The sequence below is a fragment of the Paramormyrops kingsleyae genome, chromosome 14 (assembly GCF_048594095.1).
Source record: "Paramormyrops kingsleyae isolate MSU_618 chromosome 14, PKINGS_0.4, whole genome shotgun sequence".
NCBI lineage: Eukaryota > Metazoa > Chordata > Actinopteri > Osteoglossiformes > Mormyridae > Paramormyrops > Paramormyrops kingsleyae.
Window position 1 is genome coordinate 12135209 of NC_132810.1, and position 21855 is coordinate 12157063.

General features: G+C 43.3%; 1 protein-coding gene across 1 annotated transcript; it reads left to right on the forward strand.

Annotated features, from left to right (window-relative positions):
- The first annotated feature begins 3948 nt into the window (after positions 1-3948).
- itpka (inositol-trisphosphate 3-kinase A) lies at positions 3949-21521 on the forward strand. Its single transcript, XM_023828238.2, has 7 exons — positions 3949-4837; positions 15271-15367; positions 15554-15767; positions 17598-17802; positions 18011-18112; positions 18205-18276; positions 19655-21521. Exons 1-7 carry the CDS (start codon positions 4169-4171, stop codon positions 19856-19858), a joined length of 1563 nt encoding a protein of 520 aa, XP_023684006.1. The 5' UTR covers positions 3949-4168; the 3' UTR covers positions 19859-21521.
- Positions 21522-21855: the final 334 nt, after the last annotated feature.

Genomic DNA, 21855 nt, shown 5'->3' on the forward strand with positions numbered 1-21855 from the left:
TGCTTATAGGTAGACAGGAATTGACGTTTCTTTAAGAGCGTTAAAGGCAAGGTCAGTGTTCTCTGAGGTGAGCTGCTGACATTTGCAGTGGTTTCTGCCTTCTCATGAACTTTCAAATCCTTCCCAAGGATGAAGGATGATTAACCTGCTGTCTTGTCGGACTAACTCGTCTGTTATATGTATGTCTTCTTTTAAGGCTCCCAAGTCATGCAAAAGACCATATAGGACAGATTGGTGTTTTCACTACATCCAACAGCATTGTCTTCTGGGATAAGCTATTTGAAATGCAGTGTGAATATATAACAAATTATTAGTAATGCTTTGTAGATTCGGTTTTACCAGCCTTAACATTTTTTACCTTAAAAATGCTCCTGTTGTTTGTATTCATCTGTGGTTTGCATGCCAATACTATGTACGCAACGCCTGTTGTCTTGCTTTGGTCCACTAGGGGGAACTATGAATATGACATCGAGAGACAGGAGTTTACCTCCGTTCCATAGGGACATTTAAAACGAGTATGTAATGAATGTATGTACTTTGCACCATCTGAAGAATCAGTGACGTGTCAGGTAAACCAGCCACCTTGGCAGGCCTGTCGTCGTAGCAGCCAAGCCTGTTTGTGGGAATCTGTGGTCTTCTCTGAAAAGCTGGTGATTCCTGCTGCTGTCAGGATGCTTGTGATAAGTGAAAGGCAAAGAGGCGGCATTTCAGTTCAGGGGAGGGTCACTCTTTCAAAGAATTTCAACTTAAACTGCAGATCCTTGTCTTGCCCCAAATTTGCTTACATCCTTCCATTGAGGTCATAGCAATAAATATTTAACGAGCGGGAACGTGAAGTAGGTATTAAACTGCATGTATATTCCATTAAGACCCCCTCTCAGCAACACTACAATGTCACAAACATCCTGCATTACGAACGATACACATATTATTCATATCGCACACTTCTGTCCTTGGATTGGCTGCTTGGAACAGCTACCATTTTAGTTATCAGACATCTATGTGCATGCCATAACAGAGAAACTAATTACCAGCAGTCGTTACTCTTGGGAACACAGTTTAAAATGGCAGATAGTACAATAGCAGACTTAGGCCGACAAACCAGTTTGGAGTATGATGCATGGTTACCGAAATAATGCTGTTGCCTGACATAGTGTGTAATATGTATGCCTTTGGCCGCCTGCCGTGGATGATTCAGTAGCTACACTCATCACCAGGCAAGAAGTACGGCACAAGGGTGTGGTAGCTGAAACAACAGAACAAGTGGAAAAAATTAATCGTAGATGTGCTGCTGTACTCAACCTTCTCACTCTCTTTTTGGGTATTTATTCATAAGTAAACATAAAGAAAAAATCTATTTTAACAATGCCATTTTAGTTGGTTCATATCTGTAAATATGTTATTTAAACACGCTAACAAGTATAATTTAGGCACATATCCATCCATCCATTTCCTGTAACCTCTTGTCCCATTCAAGGTGGCGGGGGGTCCAGAGCCTATCCCAGATGCTACTGGTGCAAGGCAGCTATGTACACATGACTTTTAATATTTAAAAATTTGCCAGGTCAAAAGAAGTTGACTGAAAGGTACTTTTGCGGTCAGGTTTGCGTGAAGAATATGTTAAATATGCAAATGTAGTGTTTGACAGGATGATTTTAACAGAAATTTTGGCACTACTCAACTACAAATGCAGTGATAAATCTTTAGTACACCCCCGCCCCCCCCCCACCCCCCACCCACCCAGTCAGGCAGAGTAATTAAACATTTCAGGAAGATACTGGGAGGCCCCCACAGAACAGATCAGGCAGTCGTTGAAATGTTTTCAGACAAACCTGGGCGATCTGGTGACAACAGTTAGAATCATTCAATTTAACACCGGACTGCGTCCACATGTTGCCCTGACTTGTCATTTCTGGACAAAAGCGACCTTTTCAGTTCACCTTTCCAGGATATCTGTTGACAGCAGTCGTTCACACCCTTCCGCATGGCTCGCTAGCTTTGTTGACAAAGGGGCAGAGTCATGGGCAGGACCTACCTGCTATGGAAAATCCATCTTCGCTGACACACTGCAAACACTTGACCTTTACCTGGGAGCTACTAAACTCCTTTAGCCTTGTTCACATGCTCATTTCAGTGTTTTGTATATTTTTTTCTCAAACACAGGCCATCCCATTACACACACTTGTACATACCATCATGTCTTCAAAGTAATGCTTAATAAATCAGTTTAATTATGTGTAATTTTTAACATATTCTCTATTTTTTATCTTAACTTTCTGTAATCGTTGTTTATGCACAGTGACGGAGCTGTTTTGCCACAATATCATTTTACTGCCATATGGGGCATCGTTAAAGATTTTGGGCCCCTTGACAGCATATCATTTCGGGCCCCCAATTCAGACCAATCCAGTTATGTTCCAAATTTTTAGGGACCCTTGGAATCATCCGAACTTCCCCCTCCCATAACAGCACCTCTTATTGCCATTCCATGTGACAAATAAAAAAAAAATTGCATCTAGAATCTAATTAAGTTTAATAAATAAAGGTGCCATTTTAACAAATAAGATCTAACTTCATCAGAAATATTTTCACAAAATGCTTGAAATATAGCTGTATGTATTCCAGAATTATTGGCCAATCTTAGAGTTTCCATTTAGAATTAGTGATCACCATTTACAGTATCTCATAGCTTTTCATTCAACAACACCCACTTGGGAGGGGCAAGAACGGTACTCTCCCTCTGTGGTGTGTGTGCTGGTGTATTTCTAGCCCGTGGGATGTGTCTGATGATTGTTCCATGCCTGAGGGAGAGCGGTATTTCCTCACTTCCACATGAAGCCCCACGGGGGCCCAGCTACGCAGCCACGGCTGGGTGGTGGTGGGGGTGGGGGTGGTTGTCAAGCACCACCCAAGGAAATGAAATTTGGTCCGGCTGACGTGGTACTGCTGGGATCACACAAACCCCTCTCTCCCCAGCCCAAGGACCCCACCCAAGGCTGCCCTGTTTTTAAGCTTGGCATTTGTTGAGCCTTGACATGGTTATTATTTGCTGATAAAATGCTTTTATTGAGGCGTGTAAGAAGGACTGAACCCGGTCAACAACATTCCTGCTCGAGATCGGGAATGAGAGAATAGATAATGGAAATAGATGGCTGAGATGAAGCAGAATCCCCCAGTTATGTGTCTGACTCAGAATACAGACAGAAGATGGGATCCTCTCACGCAAAGTCCCACTAATGACTACAGCACTGATTTGTGTGGCTGTAAAGAAATCCTGCAATGTCCTGCACCATCACAACTGAATATTTATGTTACCAGCAACCACAAGCACACTAAACAACATTCAGATGTTTTTTAGAATATAACTTGAGTTGTAAATATATTTTAATGTACATTGTTCCATGCAAAGGTGTTCATATTTTTGAGGACTGTAGCCTAAGTCAAGAGAGAGGTTTTTCATAAAGTAAACACGTAGATCAAGTGTAGATGATTAATTAACATTTGGTTGCACCATTAACACTGGGAGTATTCGTGAGAATATGCAAAAGTGGAAATGGCCTTTGTAGACTATAGCCATGGATTGGCCAAGTCTGTAGAAACTGTCCATAATGAAGAATGAAGTTTAAAGTAGTACAATGAACCACTGATCAATGTCACTGTAGCTGAGGCGAAGTTGAGATGAGCGACATTTATGGAAGCCGTTTCCATATCCCATCATTTTTCCCTGAACCATAAAAGAGAAGTTTAGCGAAGTCGATGATGCTGACGTCGCAAATAAGAAAAAAAAAATGGAATCACAGGTGGTCAAAAAAATCGATAAACTGAGAATATCTAAGTATAAACGACTATTGTTAGAAATATCAGCCGAGTTGGATTCCTCTGTTCTCCGATAAATAATGGGTGGTTATTAACCGTGAGTCACCGGGCTAAGCCGTGCCTTTTCCCCAAACCCTGTTTACACACTCTTATGATTTTCAGGATCGGTGGTAATTTAGGGCTGGCTCAAACATCGTGAAGTGCTAGACCAAGCCGAGAAAGAAGCCCAAGAGGAGTTTGCGGCGACCCAACAGGTCCGTGCGCTAAAACCGAAAGAAAGACACCGAGTGAGAGAGAAAAGAAAAGGCGCTATATAAATAAGGAAGACACCCCACGCACAGCGAATCGCGCTATGCTACACACACTCGGAGCGAGGAGAGGAGCTCCGAAAGCCAGCGGGGGAGATGACAATGAATCGGACGTGAGAAATTCTCTGAAAGACGGGGAAAGTGAAAGGGAAGGCGGGCGTTTGGACAGCGCGTCCGATCGAGTTCGCTTTACTGCCGAAACTGAAGCGATCGTGGAGAACCATGCAGTAAAAGCGGGAGTCGCGGTGCAGGTCCGGACGTCGCTCTCTCCCGTCGCAGCCGATAAAAGCCGCCCTCGACACCAACGAGGCGATCAGGTCAAGCAGATGTCCAAAGAACGGCAGAGACTGGCCAGGGAGAAGAGAGCTAGTCGAAAGTCACCCGAGATCAGCAACGGAGTCAGTCCGACTACAGAACTAGCAAACCCCATGGTGGAAACGGCCACAATCGCTTCAAATGAAGACCTAAACTGTAGGGTAGGTTGTGTTCCGCAGGTGACCATAACTCCAGAGGAGGGTGATGGTCCTCGGGAGTTCCAAGAAGATGACTGGAATGATCTCGATGGTCCTCTTCGGCGAAAACAGTCCAATTCCTCAGTGTCATCTGCCGGCTCCTCCACGGTTCTCGAGGAGTCTGAAGATGACATTCTTAGTGACAACGAGACCAAAAGCAAAGGCATCGTCACTTTAGAGCCGGTGGAGGACTCGACCACGGTAAGTTTTCATGTCGTTAACCATATTCATGTTTTCAAATGTATTTTTTGTGAGATTTAGGTCCAGAAGGTCCACACATATAAAACAGGCCCTATATAATACCATTAAAGAACATTTTACCGAAGTTCTAAATTCTAGGACTGCATGCATCTCTCACTGTACTAATTTTCATGAACGTAAGGCAACAAGCCAGTTTGTTACTAACATTGTTTCATCGTGAACAAATACAACCATAATGGAATATTCCGCTTTGGATCTGTGTATTCGAACCATGTTGTAGATCACACTAGATCCGACTACACGGTGCAACTTCAGCCAGTGAACAGGTTGTTCTTATTCGAAGCACAACTTGGAAATCAAGTGAAGGACGTTTTGGACGTTTAGACCAAGTGTGTATAGAAAATGGATGAATGGATCCTAGAAGCAGTTATGAATTCAATAAAATTTACATCATGTGAGGAAAGCTGAATATACTTCGAAACCACGTTTGTTTCCACTTTGAGTTAGATTGTTTTTTTAGAATAGACCCCCTACAGACCTTCAGAATTACCTCTCGTCTTATTTAATGGTTTTGGCAAGTCGCGTTCTCACCATAACTGTCAGATGTGGTCATGCTGGTGCAATGTTGAAATCAGTGTTTTATTTTCTCGCAAACCAGCACTGAAAATTGTCGTTGCCTCTAAATTAGTTTGTTAGTCTTTCAGAACATTCGTTGTATCATATAATAAGGACATCACCTTTTATCCGAGTAATCTTCGAATATTCATAAGTTATTGTCAGGGATTTGATAGTTTCTGTTTTTCTGAATAATTTTTACTTTTCTCAGAAGAGTAATTAAATAAATGACCCAATTATTTTGCCACATTGCCGAACAATTTGAGACTGTTCACACTGCTGACGTTGTATATCATATGTTAGACGTAAATGAATGTTTTATTTCCAAATATTAATATTTATGTTCTAAATTAATCAACAATTCAGTGACAGTTATTAGTCTTGAACAATTAACTCGGGCACGAGTGACTGTTTTCTTACGATAAACTGATCATTGAATTTCGTTAACTGGAAGGGTGAGACGGGAGGGCCTCTATACTTAACGTTGTTCCAGATTGCATAACAGCTTGCAAAGAAAGTTTTTATTTATTTACTTATTTTATTTTATAAAAAGTCAAAATATTATATGTGTGTTATGAATATATTGTTACTATATAGTTTACAGTTAAATGTAAAGTTTTAAAATGTATCTAATTCCCCGAGATACAAGAAATAACATGGAGAACTCATATAATTAAGGACTAAATAATTATATTAAGGACCAATATGAATCTAAATCAAATGAGGCAGAGTTATCTGAAGAATCAATCGCTACCCAGGCAATCAGCCTGCGGTTTCTGGAAAGCCCGATTTGCATACCGTCATGTCTGGTTACTGTGTTTTACAATGTTACCAAAACAGTTAACGTTTTTGCTGGGCTCTACGAAATGCACATTAGGTTTGTTATTATACAATTTTAACTTATCTTATCGTGGTGGCTCAGTGAGTAACAAATCCCGTGGGTCATGGCTTCGATTAACACCCCCAGGTCTGCGAGCCTGTGTAGTTTTCATGTTCTCTATGTGACTTCGTAGGCGAGTCGTGAACGGCTGCCCTGTGAGACGCTGGCTTCCTGTCAGTGGTGCCCCCTGTCTTGTGCTCTTTGCTTCCTGAAATAGGCTCCAGCTTTACTGCAATGCTGAACTGAATAAGTGGTTATCCAAATGACGTGAATGGTATTTCTTGAATAGTTGGCCTTTCCCCCCAAAGGATCTCCTTTCTGTTTGTTTTCGTCTAAGAGATACTGTATGGTGTTGTTCCACAAAACTGGGGTGATGTGTCAATTCATGCAAGGCACGCTGAAGGGCTCGTAGATTTGCTCCTTTTAAAACATACTGTTGGACTGCCAGAGGAAATGCAGAAAAAATATTAAAAAGTATTTCCCTAAAAACGAAATAATATACATTAAAATGATTTATTAAGAGGACTAGTAGGAGTCTAGATCAGCATTCGCAAACAGGCACACTTAACTTTAGAGTTTTGTGTGTTATCCAGTAAAACCAAATACTTTTTTGGCTATGCTTATTTGCTTATTGATAAAAATGAAATGTCTTTAAAACATAATAGAGCATAGCAGGCATTAATGTAAAAAATTAGGCAGCAGTGGTTGAGTAGCTGAATGTCATACAGATATAAGACAAAAACACAATATGAAGCTGATATTGAAATGACGCAGGGCTGCAGTTTTTGGTAGTGGTTGGCTAATGTGCTGTCAGGTTTTCCGAAGTTGTTTAGAGCAGGGAGCAAAAATGTGGACTGTCTGGCAGGGAGCTAGGAGGGAGCAAAAATGTGGATTGTTGGGCAGGGAGCTGGGAGGGAGGAAAAATATGGACTGTCGTACAGGGAGTTTGGAGGGAGCAAAAATGTGGACTGTCTGGCAGGGAGCTGGGAAGGAGTGAAAACATAGACTGTCTGGCAGGGAGCTGGGGTGGACTGTTGGGCAGGGAGCTGGGAGGGAGCAAAAATATGGATTGTCATGCAGGGAATTGGGAGTGGGCAAAAATGTGGACTGTCTGACAGGGAGCTGGGAGGGAGCAGAAATGTGTACTGTCTGGCAGGGTGCTGGGAGGGAGCAAAAATGTGGAATTTTGGGCAGGGAGCTGGGAGGGAGCAAAAATATGGACTGTCATGCAGGGAGTTGGGAAGGAGCAAAAACATGGACTGTCTGGGAGGGAGCAAAAATGTGGACTGTCTGGCAGGGAGCTGGGAAGGAGCAAAAACATGGACTGTCTGGGAGGGAGCAAAATGAGGACTGTCTGGGAGGGAGCAGGGAGGGAGCAAAAATGTGGAACTGCTGAGGGCTCCCAAGGACTGGATTGGGAAACACTGGTATAGGAACTGCACAGGAAAAGTCTCCACTGGAAACCTGAGCTTCTTCTTCTTCTGAGTTCAGCTTGAAGCCGCATTCTGCTCTCATTATGACTATGTCATCCTGGCATTCCCGGCTGCACGTGCCCATTGTTGTTATGAGCATGAAGTCACCCTGTTTATGCATTGTCAGTTCATTGTCTGTTCAAAAGGTTCCCAGGCATTGCAGAATGAAAATGGACACTGAATGAGAGGAGGCGGTCAACAACTATTTTTCCCCGAGGGCCAATTTCCATCAGCCTGCGAAAAAATAAAAAATAAAAATGAGCAGTGTGGGTTTGCACTATCCAATGATTATGATCAATTGGTCCAGATTAAATTGTATTCTGTCCTGGATGTGGACCATAGTCTGCCAGTTGGGGGCTGCTGTTGTAGACAGATGTTTAGAGTTTAACAAGGCAACATACAGTAGCAGCCTTCTGCTGAAAACAAGTTTGACCCTGGAAGACTAAAAGGTCGCTGTCTGAGCTCTGAGCGATACAAGCCCAAAACATCTGGTTCTCTGAAAGGTGTCTAAGGTCAATATGTTACAAAGATGTTAATGTCTGGGCATCAGGCACCAGCCTGACAAGGGTTAACCGTGAGGTACAAATTTATGGTGTGCAGGCAGTCCTTGGATTTTTGTAAATGCAGTTTACTTCTAAAGGTGACTTGATGCTTTGTGCTTCCTGTATTTTCCATTTAATTTGTCGCAAACTACAAAGCTTCTGGCTCTAGACAGATCTTGTCCAGTGAGTCATTCGGAAATGAGCCAGAACGGCCCTGTTTTTCCATGGAACTTCATTTCTCTGTCGGCGGCTCAGGTCCTCTTAAACCCTGCTCTGTGTCTTAAAGGGAGAGAGTGAGAGGAATAGGAGGAAGAGGTGTGTGTGTGTGTGTGTCCGTGTGTGTGTGTGAGCGGCTTTACCTATCCTTATGGGGACATAATGTCCCCATAATGTGATAAATATCCGTTTTTTTTCCCTTATGGGGTCGGTTTCCTGGTTCCCATAAGGGAAAACTCTATTTTATAAAAATCGGTGACTGCTATGAAAAAACTAAAAATGCAAAAACTCTTGTATTTTGTTAGGTTACTTATGGTTATGGTTAGGGCAGGGTGGGGGTTAAGGTTGTCATAGTTAGCGTTAGCATTTTTCCCATTGAAATGAATGAGCGGTCCCCATAAGGATATGTTTACCCTACACGTGCGTGCTTGTGTGTGTGTGTGTGTCCGTGTGTGTGTGCGTGCTTGTGTGTATGTGGTGGGCACACAGATGACTGCACTTGAGTACCCACTGTTGACTTACCTTGTGCTTTCTCCACACCCCCCCCCCAAACTCCCAAACTGGTGCTTCATACTCTTTTTTTGGGATCCTTAAAAAAATTGTATTTGGAAGATTTTTAAGTCATATGAGCACTGACCAGTGTTTTTACATTTTTCTCTGTAAAAGTACAATAAAAAATTGTGACGGTAAAACAGCAAAGTCTTATATATGGTGCTGATTTCTATGAGTTCTGTTTCTGCAGAAGATTTGATGGACTCGATGTTGATTGTTTTAGCCTGGCCTCGGAGGTGATGGCCTACTTAAGGCTGGGACGTCAGGCTAACATTTTCCACCTGCCTGGCAGGCCTTTAGTCAAGCTGTTCTATAAAAGGGCAGAAAAGATAAATATATCCAGCCATGGAAAGTAGAAAAAAAAAGTCACAAAGTCGCTTTCTGGTTAGCCTTAATCTGTACATTATTAAATTCTTTAGCTTGCTTTCTTACATGTTATATTTAAATGTATATAAGTATGAATCTAAAATGCATACACCTATATGTCCATACATATATATACACACACACACACACTCACACACACACATACTTATGTATTTACTTTTATTATTTTGGCATTTGTTTTCCATTCCCAGTTATATGTAATCTGGTCCAGAACATGCACTGCAAGCTGTGAATTCTGATAACTGATTGGTGGCTCCTGTCTCCACTGACTATTCACCGTCATTTCTCTGGAATGAAATATGCGTATGTTTTGTTTCCTGGCATTTTATTCACGTTACTGCATTTTGTGAAATCTGGAAAACAGCTTTGATCATTGATTGAATGACTTGTCAACTGAATGCCGTGGTCCGTTGAAGAACAAGGGCGATGGACTTGTCAGATTTCCCCTGACAGATACTGATCTGCCTTGTAGGGTTAAACAATACAACAGTCAGCATTTGGCAGAAAGGGTTTCCTCTTGTTTTTCTAGCCAGTCAGATTGCTAAAGATTGACATTAGCTTGAGTGAATTACTTCCTCCTGTCAGCTTTCTGTTCTAGGGATCCTCTGTTTATTACCACACAATTTCATCACGTGTATGGGAATTTTTTTTCCCTATGCTAATTCTTTTGTATGGTCTTTTTCAAAGCCCTAGCATTTAATGTTTGGTTGCTCTTCCTGAGTTTTTATGGCAGCATTGTGGCTCAGCCACATGCATTTGTTAACACTCAGCATTAAATATTAATGGCACGGTCAGAAATGTGATACACGCTTTGATTGATCAGCATCTGAATCACTTGAGCAGGAGATGCTAATGTAGCGAAATGTTTTTTTGGCCACTCAGATGTTTCATCCGAATGATGCAAAAGGCTTTCAATTCTCCTTTCTCTTCCCAGCAATTAGCAAATATTCTAGGCAGAGCATCAGACAGGGAAAATTGCCCTTTCGTTTGTGAAAAGCGTAACTGGTATGCCAGATATTTTTGAGATATAAAGACACTGGGTGTTTGTTTACTGCGGATTCCAGAAACCACAGTTGTAAATTATGCTGGATTTTTCTGATAAGCATAGTGAGCAGCGTTGCACTGGTAGAGCTCTGGACAGCCCTAGATTGTACAATTTTGCAAGGCAGAGGTTGTGAGCATTAATTCTCTGAAGACATTTAGATGTTTAAGGCAGTCAGAGTATAATCTTAATTGCATAAATGAGGCCCTGTAAAAGAATAACAAAAACCAGGGACAGTTATCAGTTTGTGGAAAGCAGCAATCAGTCTTCAGGCTGTGCGCTAGTCCTGCTCTGTAAGCCGCGTGACAGGAGTTCATCCAGCAAAGGCCGTAAGCTGCCGGTATGGTTATATAAGCATGACGAGGGAGACATCATCCCAGTAATAACATTTGTGCTTTTTTCCATTAGCTCAGGGGGTAGCCTGTAATATTCTTATTTATTTGGGGTTTCTTGGCTGCCTTGCCTCTCCGTTCGACCGCAGAGTGTATTGGAAACGCAAGGCTGATGCTTCCTTGTGATCTATGACAAGTTTGCTCTGCTAGTGAAGTGTGAAAAGTCACTTGGATGACGACGCGGGGAACACCCACCAGAACGCTGAGCGTACATGCCCCGGCGCAGTTAAACACTTCATCCTTAGCTGATAAATCAAGCTTTTAATAAATCGAAATTAATTATTTGGGCGTTAATGATGTACCCTGGGATAATGTTCTCACTTTAAGACCTAAATGTATAGTGATTTAAGAGCGATTTATCAAGCCATGCAGTTAGTATTGTGCTGCTTATGCTCATCTGGAGTATAATTATCACTTTTTAAAGGATTAAATATGTACTGTAATCTTACAGTTTACTGTGTGTTTATACAAGTCACTGTTTCCTGGAAAAGACCCCCAGATCTTCTGCACAGCTTTCTGCCACTGTGTGATGGTGAAGACTGCTCTACAGAATGTATTCAAGTCAGTTAGAGCAGCTAAGGTTGGGGGGGGGGGGTTGTGGCCATGTTCTGATAGGATATAAATTGGTTGGACTAATTTAAAAGTTTTTCCTGTATCTCTGCCAGGAGAAAACAGGTGTAATTTGGATGTGGTTGGAGCTGCTTCTTGTATAACATGTTCATTAAAAAAAAAAATGATTTCACAGCTTGCAGAGGGATGTGCTGCTATAGCCACATTTTAAAACCACACATCTAAAAATGATGATTGAATTTCTCACCAAGCCAATTAGCTGTGCCGGCCAGGGCCAGCGTGGGGCTGAGCTGAAACAGAGTGAGATTATAAATTCATTTGGTGTGGTGGGTCTCTAGGGAAGAGAGAGACCTTTGTTGAAACATGGGGAACTGAAAATGAGCCGCAGTTGTTTATGAAACAGCCTGAAACTGTCACCGGTCGTGCGAAGTGTCAGGCAGTGGGCATTATGTAATTAATCTTGTGTGTTGGACAGGTAGCCATTCATGCCCCTCTCAGACTGGCGGAGGGAGAGCGGGCGAGCAGCATCGCCCGTGTTTGTCCTCGCGAGCCTCTTTGGGCGGCAGTGATAATGTGCGCTGACACGTGGGCAGATGAGTCTTGGGGTAGTTCCTTATCTGTCCCTTTGCGTGGGCGAAGGCTCCACACACAAGCTGCACAGAGGGCCCAGCTCTTACAATGCACATCAAGCCTGCTGCGCTGACATTTAGCTTTATGTGGCAAAAGCTGAGCCAGGCGAAAAAGTCAAAAAATGATCACGGGCCATAAAAAGTTGTCTAATTACGCGATCTGAGCAGTGTGGGCCAGCGCGTCCCGCATTTATGCAAGGATTGTGTATATCTCGATCGGCTGCTGCACCAGTAGCCTTTGCCTGTGACATTTGCAGTGTATCCCTACAGTGAAACCATTTTTGAGCTCATGCTTGCATTTCTTTTGGTTGCCTAGTGACAATGAGAGAACATGGCTAGAGAAGATCCAGTCCTCCTCCTACCAGCTTTCGCTTTGCCGAAAGGGCTTTGCACGGGGGGGCTCTTCTTCTGCTGAGCTACATGTTGTTCTGTGTGTAAAGTTTTGTGTGCGTGTGTATATTGCACACCCCACCTTTTCTACTTCGTAATATTTCACCCTGACAGCAGTGGTGTAGTGCAAGTATTTCACGTTGCGGTGGATGGTTCTGCTGGCTCGGCGGGTGTACCCCCTACCCGCAGTTCACCAGCTCGAATCCTGTGGCTGCAGAGTCATCATATCACCGTCTGGCCCCCGGGCGAAGCCCTGAACCCTGACTGAGCCCGATAATTTGCTGACCCCGTGCTTGGACCGGAACCTTCATCCTCACCATGTATCTCAGAAGGCAAGACTGTATATGTGATGAGCAAAGAACTCCTATGTATCTCTACATTTACTTAGAAGAACAGAAAATAACAGCATCTGAATGTTTAAGTAATGGGGGTGGACTTTTCATGCACTCCCTGTGTGGCGTGGGTGTCCTCCTGCAGTCCAAAGACTTTCATTTAGGTTCAGTGGTGTCTGTAAAATGCCTGAAGTGTATAATGTGCATGTGTGTATTTGCTATGCAATGGACCGGCATCCCCTCTAGGGTGTAGCCCAGCCAAGTGCCGTGTGCAGCCTGGGGTAGGTTAGAAGATGCCTGGATGGCTACTTTATGAGGATATAAGAGCACTGAAGTCTGCTCATGCTCCACACATGGAGGTAAATCATGAAAAGCAAACCCAATTGAACTATACCCTCCTCAGCCACTTCATTAGGTGCAGATGCTTGTTAGTGCAAACAGACTGGTTATCTAAACAACCGATGACGTGGCTGTAGGAATCGGAAAGGCTCAAGAGGTTCATTTGCCATGTGGCTGAGCATCTGAACGGCCGAGATGTATGACCCGAGCGACTCTGAACTTGATGTCATCATTGGGGACGGATTTCCAGCATCTCAGAAACGGCCGCCTTCCGGAGATATTCAAATGCTATGTTAAGCGTAAATTAGCAACAGTGCATGTGCAGAAAGACTTCTCTGAACACACAACTCGCTTATCCTCGAAGCAGTTATGGAGGCAAATGTTGCTCCTACCCAGTAGTTGCTTGGTATACCTAATAAACTGACCAGTGAATGTACTTTTGATTGACAGCTTCCTGCATTGAACCGAAGATCCTACCTGTGAATAAAATTGCAGCAGTATGCAATTATTCAGTTGTAATTATAATGAATCCATCTGTTTTTAGTAACCCATTAATTCATATTAGCATCGATGGAAACATTCTTTTCTGAAAAGCAGTTGGGAAGTGTTCTATGAAATAAAAAAATATCGGTCAAGTGCTAGTAATGGATGTTGCCAATTTGGACTGTCTGATCATACTGAAGATACTTTTGATGATTTTTACGCTGTTTTTGGCCATGCTCACATTCATGCAGGTGAATCACGTTTCCGAGGGGATGCCGAGGGAAGTGACGCGATACATGCCAATTAGTGACCTTGGTGGCAGCGTGGCCTCCCATTGTCCAGGCGGCGATAACTGATTGCACATCTTGAAGGCGTAACCTGTGGTACATTTAACGTTTTGAAAGCACAAACTGCGGTAAACTCACTGATGAAGGAGGAGGACATGACAGGCACAGTCGTGGGTATAGAAAACATTCTGATCGTAAGGGAGAACAGGTTACCGAGTTCCTAATGGCGATGAGCCTTAAGAGTTAGCCTGCCCGAGGATCTCTCTATGCACAGTTATGAGAAAGTGCTGGTATAGGCGAGATTCTGGCGATTTACTCACCGTGGTGCTGTTGCGGGTGCAGACTGATGGGATGTGTAAAAAAACGTGGGCAGCAGAGAGCCAGTGTTACTGTCTGGCTCAGTTTTGGAACACAGAAAAACTGAGAGCATCAGTTGCTACGAACAGATTACTAACCACTCAAGCATGCTTACAACTTCAGGGAACTGCTCGCTCTGTTTTGAGCAATGTTCAAAGTAACTGGAAGCTATGGAACTGCTGCAAATGAGATGTGCTGCTTATGTTTTCCAAATGACTGGCAAATCTTCCCATTTCACAGTCTCACTGATTCCCTGGAAGTGAGTTGCCGTTAATCTCCTCAAGCAGCAGGCAAGCAGGCATTGACTAACTGCAGTGTTGCCCTGACTTCCCCCGATTTGTAATAGCTGTCTAGCTGATATACTATAGGTCGCCCAGTTTCTGAAAAAAAAAACACACACACAAGCCTCTTCATAAGGTCATTGTCGTGGCAGGCTTCAGACACACCAGAGCTCACAGGAAACTCTTCTACGATGCTTGTTTGTCTGAATAGCGATTCCAAACCCTGCACTTGCTGCCTGCGGTGTGTTGTGTGATTCATCTGCTCGTAGTGTGAACCTGCATGTTTAAGCTGTGATCTACTGCATTGCCTCAATATTGGCCAACACACTGTCACGTTAGCCATCCGAGTCCAGCTATGAAATGGATGCGAGGCATTTTATTGTTTGTGTTTTTCATGCAATGCAAGTGGAACAGCAGTGAGGGTTTCTATAAGTGTCTTTAGTCAGAGTTTCCATGGAGGACTGGTTACTTATGCACGGCATGCAGTGGTATGTTGGGGCAATTCAACTTTGGCTCAGAAATCTGTGTACCTACAAAACACGCCCTTGGAGATGGGCCAGTCAATCTAGCATCTAGAAAAAAAACAGGCCTGCAACCCCCTTGGGCAATTTTTTCATGCTTCTTTGAGGCTTCCCTTGACTCAGCTTGCTTGTCCTGTTTCCTTCAGCAAAACAGATCCTGGTCGAAGATTAAGAGCCTCGTCCACTGGCCGTTCGTCTCGCACCGTAAGCGACTGTCCTGGATTCAGCTCGCTGGACACAAAGGTGAGGCCTCCTTCCTCGCTCTTCTATGATCACCTGAAGTCACAAAATGATGTGCATAAGTAAAAGGGTTCCCACTGACTCATGTTAAGGAGTTATTGTGTCTCCTGGCTGGACAATAAGTAGAAATGCCTCAGGCCTTTGCCTGCAGCTGTGCCCCCCTGCAATAATGTGCCCCGGACCCCACAGGCAGCTTCAAGGCTGGTGAGGAGGGCACCATTCTGAAGAAGTTCTCGGAGAACGAGAAGCTGTGCTTCGAGCGGCTGAGAGGGGAACGCCTACAAGACTTTGTGCCCAAATACCATGGCGTGACAGAGCGTGACGGCGAAGCCTACCTGCAGCTGACAGACCTGTTGTATGATTTCGACGGACCCAGTGTCATGGATTGCAAAATGGGCGTGAGGTATAATATGCGGTGGGGGTGTTCACACTGGAAAACTCGTGCATTAAAAATGCAGCACTCTGTGTAGATGGATTACCTTTACAAACAACTGGCAGGCCCCCACCAGCACTAACCGCACTGTTTTCCTGCAGAGTTCACATTGATCTAAGATAAGGGCCTTGGGGAACACCTACATAAATGGAGGGGGCCATTTAGCTGGGGAGGGTTTGAGTACAACCTCTTAAAGAGGAACTTTTAAAGGGGCCAGAATGCATGACTCAAACCATGAGTGCAGAGGAAGGTTTCAGCAGGGGTAACACCGCTAAACTCCCATCAGTCTGTCACCCCGGATATCTGAGAAGATGCAATGAATACGTTGTGGGGGTGCCTGCTCGATTTAACGAGGCAGACGGGGAGCTTGGAGGTGGGCAAGCTCGCTGTCATTTGCCCCCAGTGAATGATTCTGATTATCAGTGAGGCCAAGGGAACTGGCAGTTGTTTTTTTCTCTCGTAATCGAACACCTGTCCTCTCAGAGGCCTTGTGATTACTTCCTGCCCCCCGAGGGTAGGGCGGCATGGTAAACGGGTCTTGTTTTGCCGACTGCACAGCCATGTTTCCTGTGTGGAGGGAGAATGGGTTCAGGCAAGCATTCACACACACACAGACACACACACACAGACACATACACACACACACACTCTCTCTCACACACACACACACACACACACACAGAAACACGGTTGCAGTTACGGGGTGTCCCTTTAGACTTGTTTTCACGCCACACACACAAACAAACCCACACGTGTCACCACACACGTACGCTTATGCACACACAGGAAAAGAAATGTCAGCTTAAAGAAGGCTTCCCTCACGCTCCTGGTCTTTCACACACAGTCACACTGGGCACACACGCACACACGCACACACACAAACACACACACACCCATGTGTTTACATAGGCGGGCAGTAGGATATATGGAGAGAACTGCACACGGACGCACAGAGCAGCTTCTATTCATGCACACACTAACGCAAACTGGGTCCCCTGTTACGTTTCCTTCTTTGACATACAGGAAGCTGGTAGGGTTCAGTGGAGACAGTGAAACTGAAGAAAAACAAACAGTAGAGCGTTGCGTGTCTTTTGTAACAGGAAGGCTGTAACAGAGAGTCTGTGTGCGTGGCTGAAGTGAGGAGTTTAATTTAATGATACTTTATTGGTCCCACATGGGGTCATTCTCGTTTTGCCTATCCTAGCTTGCTCTCCATGATGCACATGTAGGTGAGAGCATGTTCGGCAGCAAAGGGCAGCCATCTGCAGCAGCACCCAGTGCACTGGGGGTTAAAGGCCTAGCTGAAGAGCCTATAGACATGTGACTATTCTGCCGAGGCCGGACTCCTACCTGCAGCCTTCCAGTCACCGGCACAGAGGCTTGGCCCGCTGAGCCACAAGTACGGAGGGAGCGATGGTGCACGGGCCGAGCAAATACAGCAAGCCAGCACACCCCGCGCGTTCACTTTGGCTCGGTTCTTAGAGCTCAACTCAAGCGGCGCTTCGCATTCTTGCAACCGGCTGCGACATGTTGGCACCCTCAGATCAAGTGGGTGGGACAGGGAGCCAAATGTTCTGTGGCGAAACACATTCAAAGTTAAAGGTCATTTAGGTCTATTTTGGTGTGGGGGGGGGGGGAAGCAAACTTCTCCACCCACCCTCATCTCACTCAATCCCGAACAACTGAAAACACCCTAAGCAGTGCATGGCTACATGCTAGTGTGGGGCAGGTATCTTGGGCATCCCTGAGTGCATGAGTTTGCCCTGATCTTTACCGGCTTTGGCTGACGTGGTCCTGCAGGACGTACCTGGAGGAGGAGCTGGTGCGAGCCCGGGAGAGGCCCAAGCTGCGCAAAGACATGTACGACAAGATGCTGGAGGTAGACAGCGACGCCCCCACGGCGGAGGAGCACCAGCAGAAGGCGGTCACCAAACCACGCTACATGCAGTGGCGGGAGACCTTGAGCTCCACCCACACGCTGGGTTTCCGCATCGAAGGCGTCAAGGTGAGGCCTGATGGACTGTGCTGATGTTGCAGAGTGAACAGAGGGTACAGTTGCACAACTGTCTCTAAGCTACGTAGCTCACAGCGTAGGCATGAAGAAAAATTCAGATGAACTTTAGAGATTTCAGTAGTGAGAATCACTTCGGTGCCTCGGTTGATAATACCTCTCAAAACTCAGCTGACCAAGACTGACTCAATGCCGCTTCTAGAAACCAGATGGTACCTGTAGTACAGACTTCAAGAAGACCCGGTTGAAGGAAGAGGTGATGCAGGTCTTCAATGATTTCGTGGCTGGGAACAAAAACATTATCGTAAGTTCCATTTTCACAAGAGTCACGTTGAGTCAGGATTTGTACCTTTTATCGTCACCTAAGAATTTGTGCCTTTTTTGTCACCCAATCAGAGGTCCTATCTCAGAAAACTGGAGCAGATACAAAGTGTTCTAGAGGATTCTAAATTCTTCACGCAGCATGAGGTAGGATGAAATATTGGAAGTCTTTCGTTTTACAGGCAGTACAGCTGTCATTGTCCCCAGCAGTTCTCTTTTCTAATTCGGGTGAAATCCTGTCGCCCTTTTCTGAGGCAATCTTCAGGATGGTAGTAAACAGAGTATGTCACTTCTCAGAATAACTGCAAAAATGAATTATATGAATCAGTCTTGGTAGCATTGTAGCCTTACACTTCTGGGCAAAGGGCTGATGTTTGCAAAATGACTTATGGTGAAGGGAAGGGTTTCGACTTTATGTGTGCCTCCTGGCATTTGAACCTGCGACCTCTGCACCGTTACTGTACTATATTTAAAACAACCAATCTATCAAAAATAAAACAAATAACCTTGTATTGAAATGGACCACAGGTGCATCTAATTATAATACACATTGATATCACATTGACTGGTGTAGAAGTCAATAATGTAATATCTTCCAGTAATGTAATAATATGCCAATAGTGAGATACATTTCTCAGTAATTAATGTAATAAAAGTCAATAATGTAATAATTGACCAATAATGTAATAGCTTATTACATTATTGGCAAAAAGTTATGACGTTATTGGTTCAGAAAATACACTGCCCGGCCAAAAATAAAGTCGCCATTTGAATTTATATCAGCAAATACTTAAGAGCCAATGACTGGATCATTATTAAAGTTCAGAAACGTTATGCAGCAATAAAGTAAAGTCAGCTGAGTTCCTGAATCTACTGCACGGTTACACCTCCATCCATCATAAATGGATTTTTTCTTCCCTGTTGGCATGGGTATATTTCAGGATAGGAATGCCGAGATTCATTGGGTTTGAATCAAAGAGTGGTTCAGGGAGCATGAGGAATCATTTTCACTCATGACTTGGTCACCACAGAGTTGTGACCTTAACCTCATTGAAGGTCTTCGGGATGTGCTGAAGGAGGCTTTATGGAGTGGTTCAACTCACTTGTCAGTACAGAAACTCTGTACTTAATGCAAATTAATGCAAATCTGGATGAAAATAAAGGGTGAGATGTTGCATAAGCTTGTGGAAACAATGCCATGAGAAATGTGCACCATAATCAAAGCTAAAGGCGGTCCAACTAAAAATTCAAATGGAGACTTTTTTTTTGGTTTGGCAGTGTATATGACATTATTTGCCAATTATTTCATTATCGACTTTTATTACATTAAGAATGGGAAAATTATGACCATATTGGTAGTTATTACATTATGGGCTTGTACAACTTCTCACTGGTCGCACAGTATGTTTTATGGACTGCTGTTGGCCTGGCGAGCTGCAGCCTTGACTTGGCGATGGCAAGGAATCTGCGTTAGTGTCAGACGGTAGCACATGTCTGACAGTCGTCCTTCCTCCACTCTGCCAAGGTCATCGGAAGCTCTCTGCTCTTCATCCACGATCGCACTGAGCGGGCTGAAGTGTGGCTCATTGACTTCGGCAAGACCACTGCGCTGCCAGAGGGAGAAAAACTAAACCACCGCATCCCATGGCAGGAGGGCAACCGTGAGGATGGCTACCTGTTGGGACTCGACAACCTGCTCCAGCTACTGACGTCTTTGATGGAACCATGACATCCAGCTATTGTCTATCCTTTTTATTATTTGGAGAAGAGTAGAGTTACTAGAAGGAAATAAGTCTTGGGTAGTGGTAGTTTTTTAAGGGCTGCAATTCACACATCCTGAAGGGAGACCATAGAGACATGTACTACATGGCCACTAGAGGGCACTATTTGCATTTTACGAAAGTTGTCAGATTGCATCTGTTGAACTTTAGGCCTCTTATTGCCAAATAGTCAATGTGTTTCCATCTGTTACTGGATAAAGATAATGCTGTCACAAAAGTGTTTATGACATTTAAAAGTTCCATACGAATTAGAGGTCAACTTTAAAATTTTATACAATACTCTCTAATTTTATTTTCCAAAGTGTATTTATATATTTTGGTTTGCAGGATAAAATCTGAAAGAGCTGTGTTCACAAGTAAAGCATTTAGCAACAGCACACTGCAGTAGTATATCTGTAATCATTAACAGCTGTCTGAATACACATGGTAGCTGTAACTGTGTAATAATGTGTCGAACCTGCAATTAACCAGCCTTGAAATTATTGGAACAAAAAAAACGATACGTGACCCTTGTACCTAAGAGGCCACTGTTTGAAAATGTTACCTTTGTGCCAGCTTTGCCCTCTAGAGAATAGACATGAAAATCTTTAAACGCTACGTTAATAACCGCACTGTAAAAGTAATTACGGGTAGCTGACTGAGTGCGAGGACACCCATGGGGGGACATGGGGGACCCAAAGCGAGTGGCCATTTCGGCAGCACTGCCCAATCAGGTGGCTCCAGAGCGGTCCAGGTGGTGCTGGCTTGTTTCCAAGACGACGTGTCTATTTTATGCCAAAAAGAGGTCTCTATTTTCAGGCAGCAAAAAAAACAACAAATCATGATATTGCATAATATTGTGAAAGATTATGACATTTACGGTGGATTGTAAAGGAGTGCCAATCTGCTCCAGTGTATATACTTGTTAAAATCAGATACTGTACATAAAGAATTTTATGTTTACAGCCTAGAACACTACATTTTACTTCCTTGTAACCTGTCTGATTGCTTCTTTACCAAAGACTCAGTTTCCAGTTTTGTACCATGTTTGTAAATATTTTAAGCTTTCCTTTAAAAAATAGATGCTGAAATAATTGACCTGTCGATCTTACAGATATTGAAGGGATTTTTTTTTAAATGACTGACTAAATATGTATTTATGGGGAAAGGGAAAATAATATATCACAATTTTCCTGCTTGTATCATCTCTGAAAAGCCGTACTTTGTGGAAACATTTATAGGCTAGACAAATATTTAATATATTTCGAATATACTTTCTGTGGCCTATAATGCCATGTAATATACAGATTCGATCATTGTTAGTGGTTGCCCAACTTCTATAATGAACCAGAAAGTGAATACAATCATGATATACCTATAAAACATTTTCAAAATGCCTTTTTACAGATGTTTTTAATACGGTTTATGGAATTTAAGGCTATTTGTATGTAACTTTTATTTCCCATCCCAATCTGTGTAACGAAGGGCTGCACACTTATGTTAGTAGGGTTATTGCTAGTTAACTGGTAAACACTAAATACTGTTGTACTGGCTTGACAATCATAGCAGGGACTCTGTGTCTTTATGTTTTGTTCTTCAACCTTTTCTGTAGTAAAAAACCATTTGAATTTATTTGTGCTCCTTGTTTTTTTATTTTGCATCATAAAAAATGTAACCAGTCATATTCCAGCAAATTTGATATCCTTAGTCACAATACTGCACTGAGATTGAATGCATAATTAATGAGGCATTTCAGTGAGGAAATATAATTAAAATGTACAGGTCATCATGAGATCATTTCAAATAATTTTATTTCCAAAATCAAATTTTTCTTTATATAACACGTTCGATAAACTTTTGTGCCAGTGCAAATGTTCAGAAATAGAACTGCATTTTAAACCAGCATACACTGCATTTTTGTTCACATCAATACAGAACTGGTTCAATGAATTGATGCCTAATCATA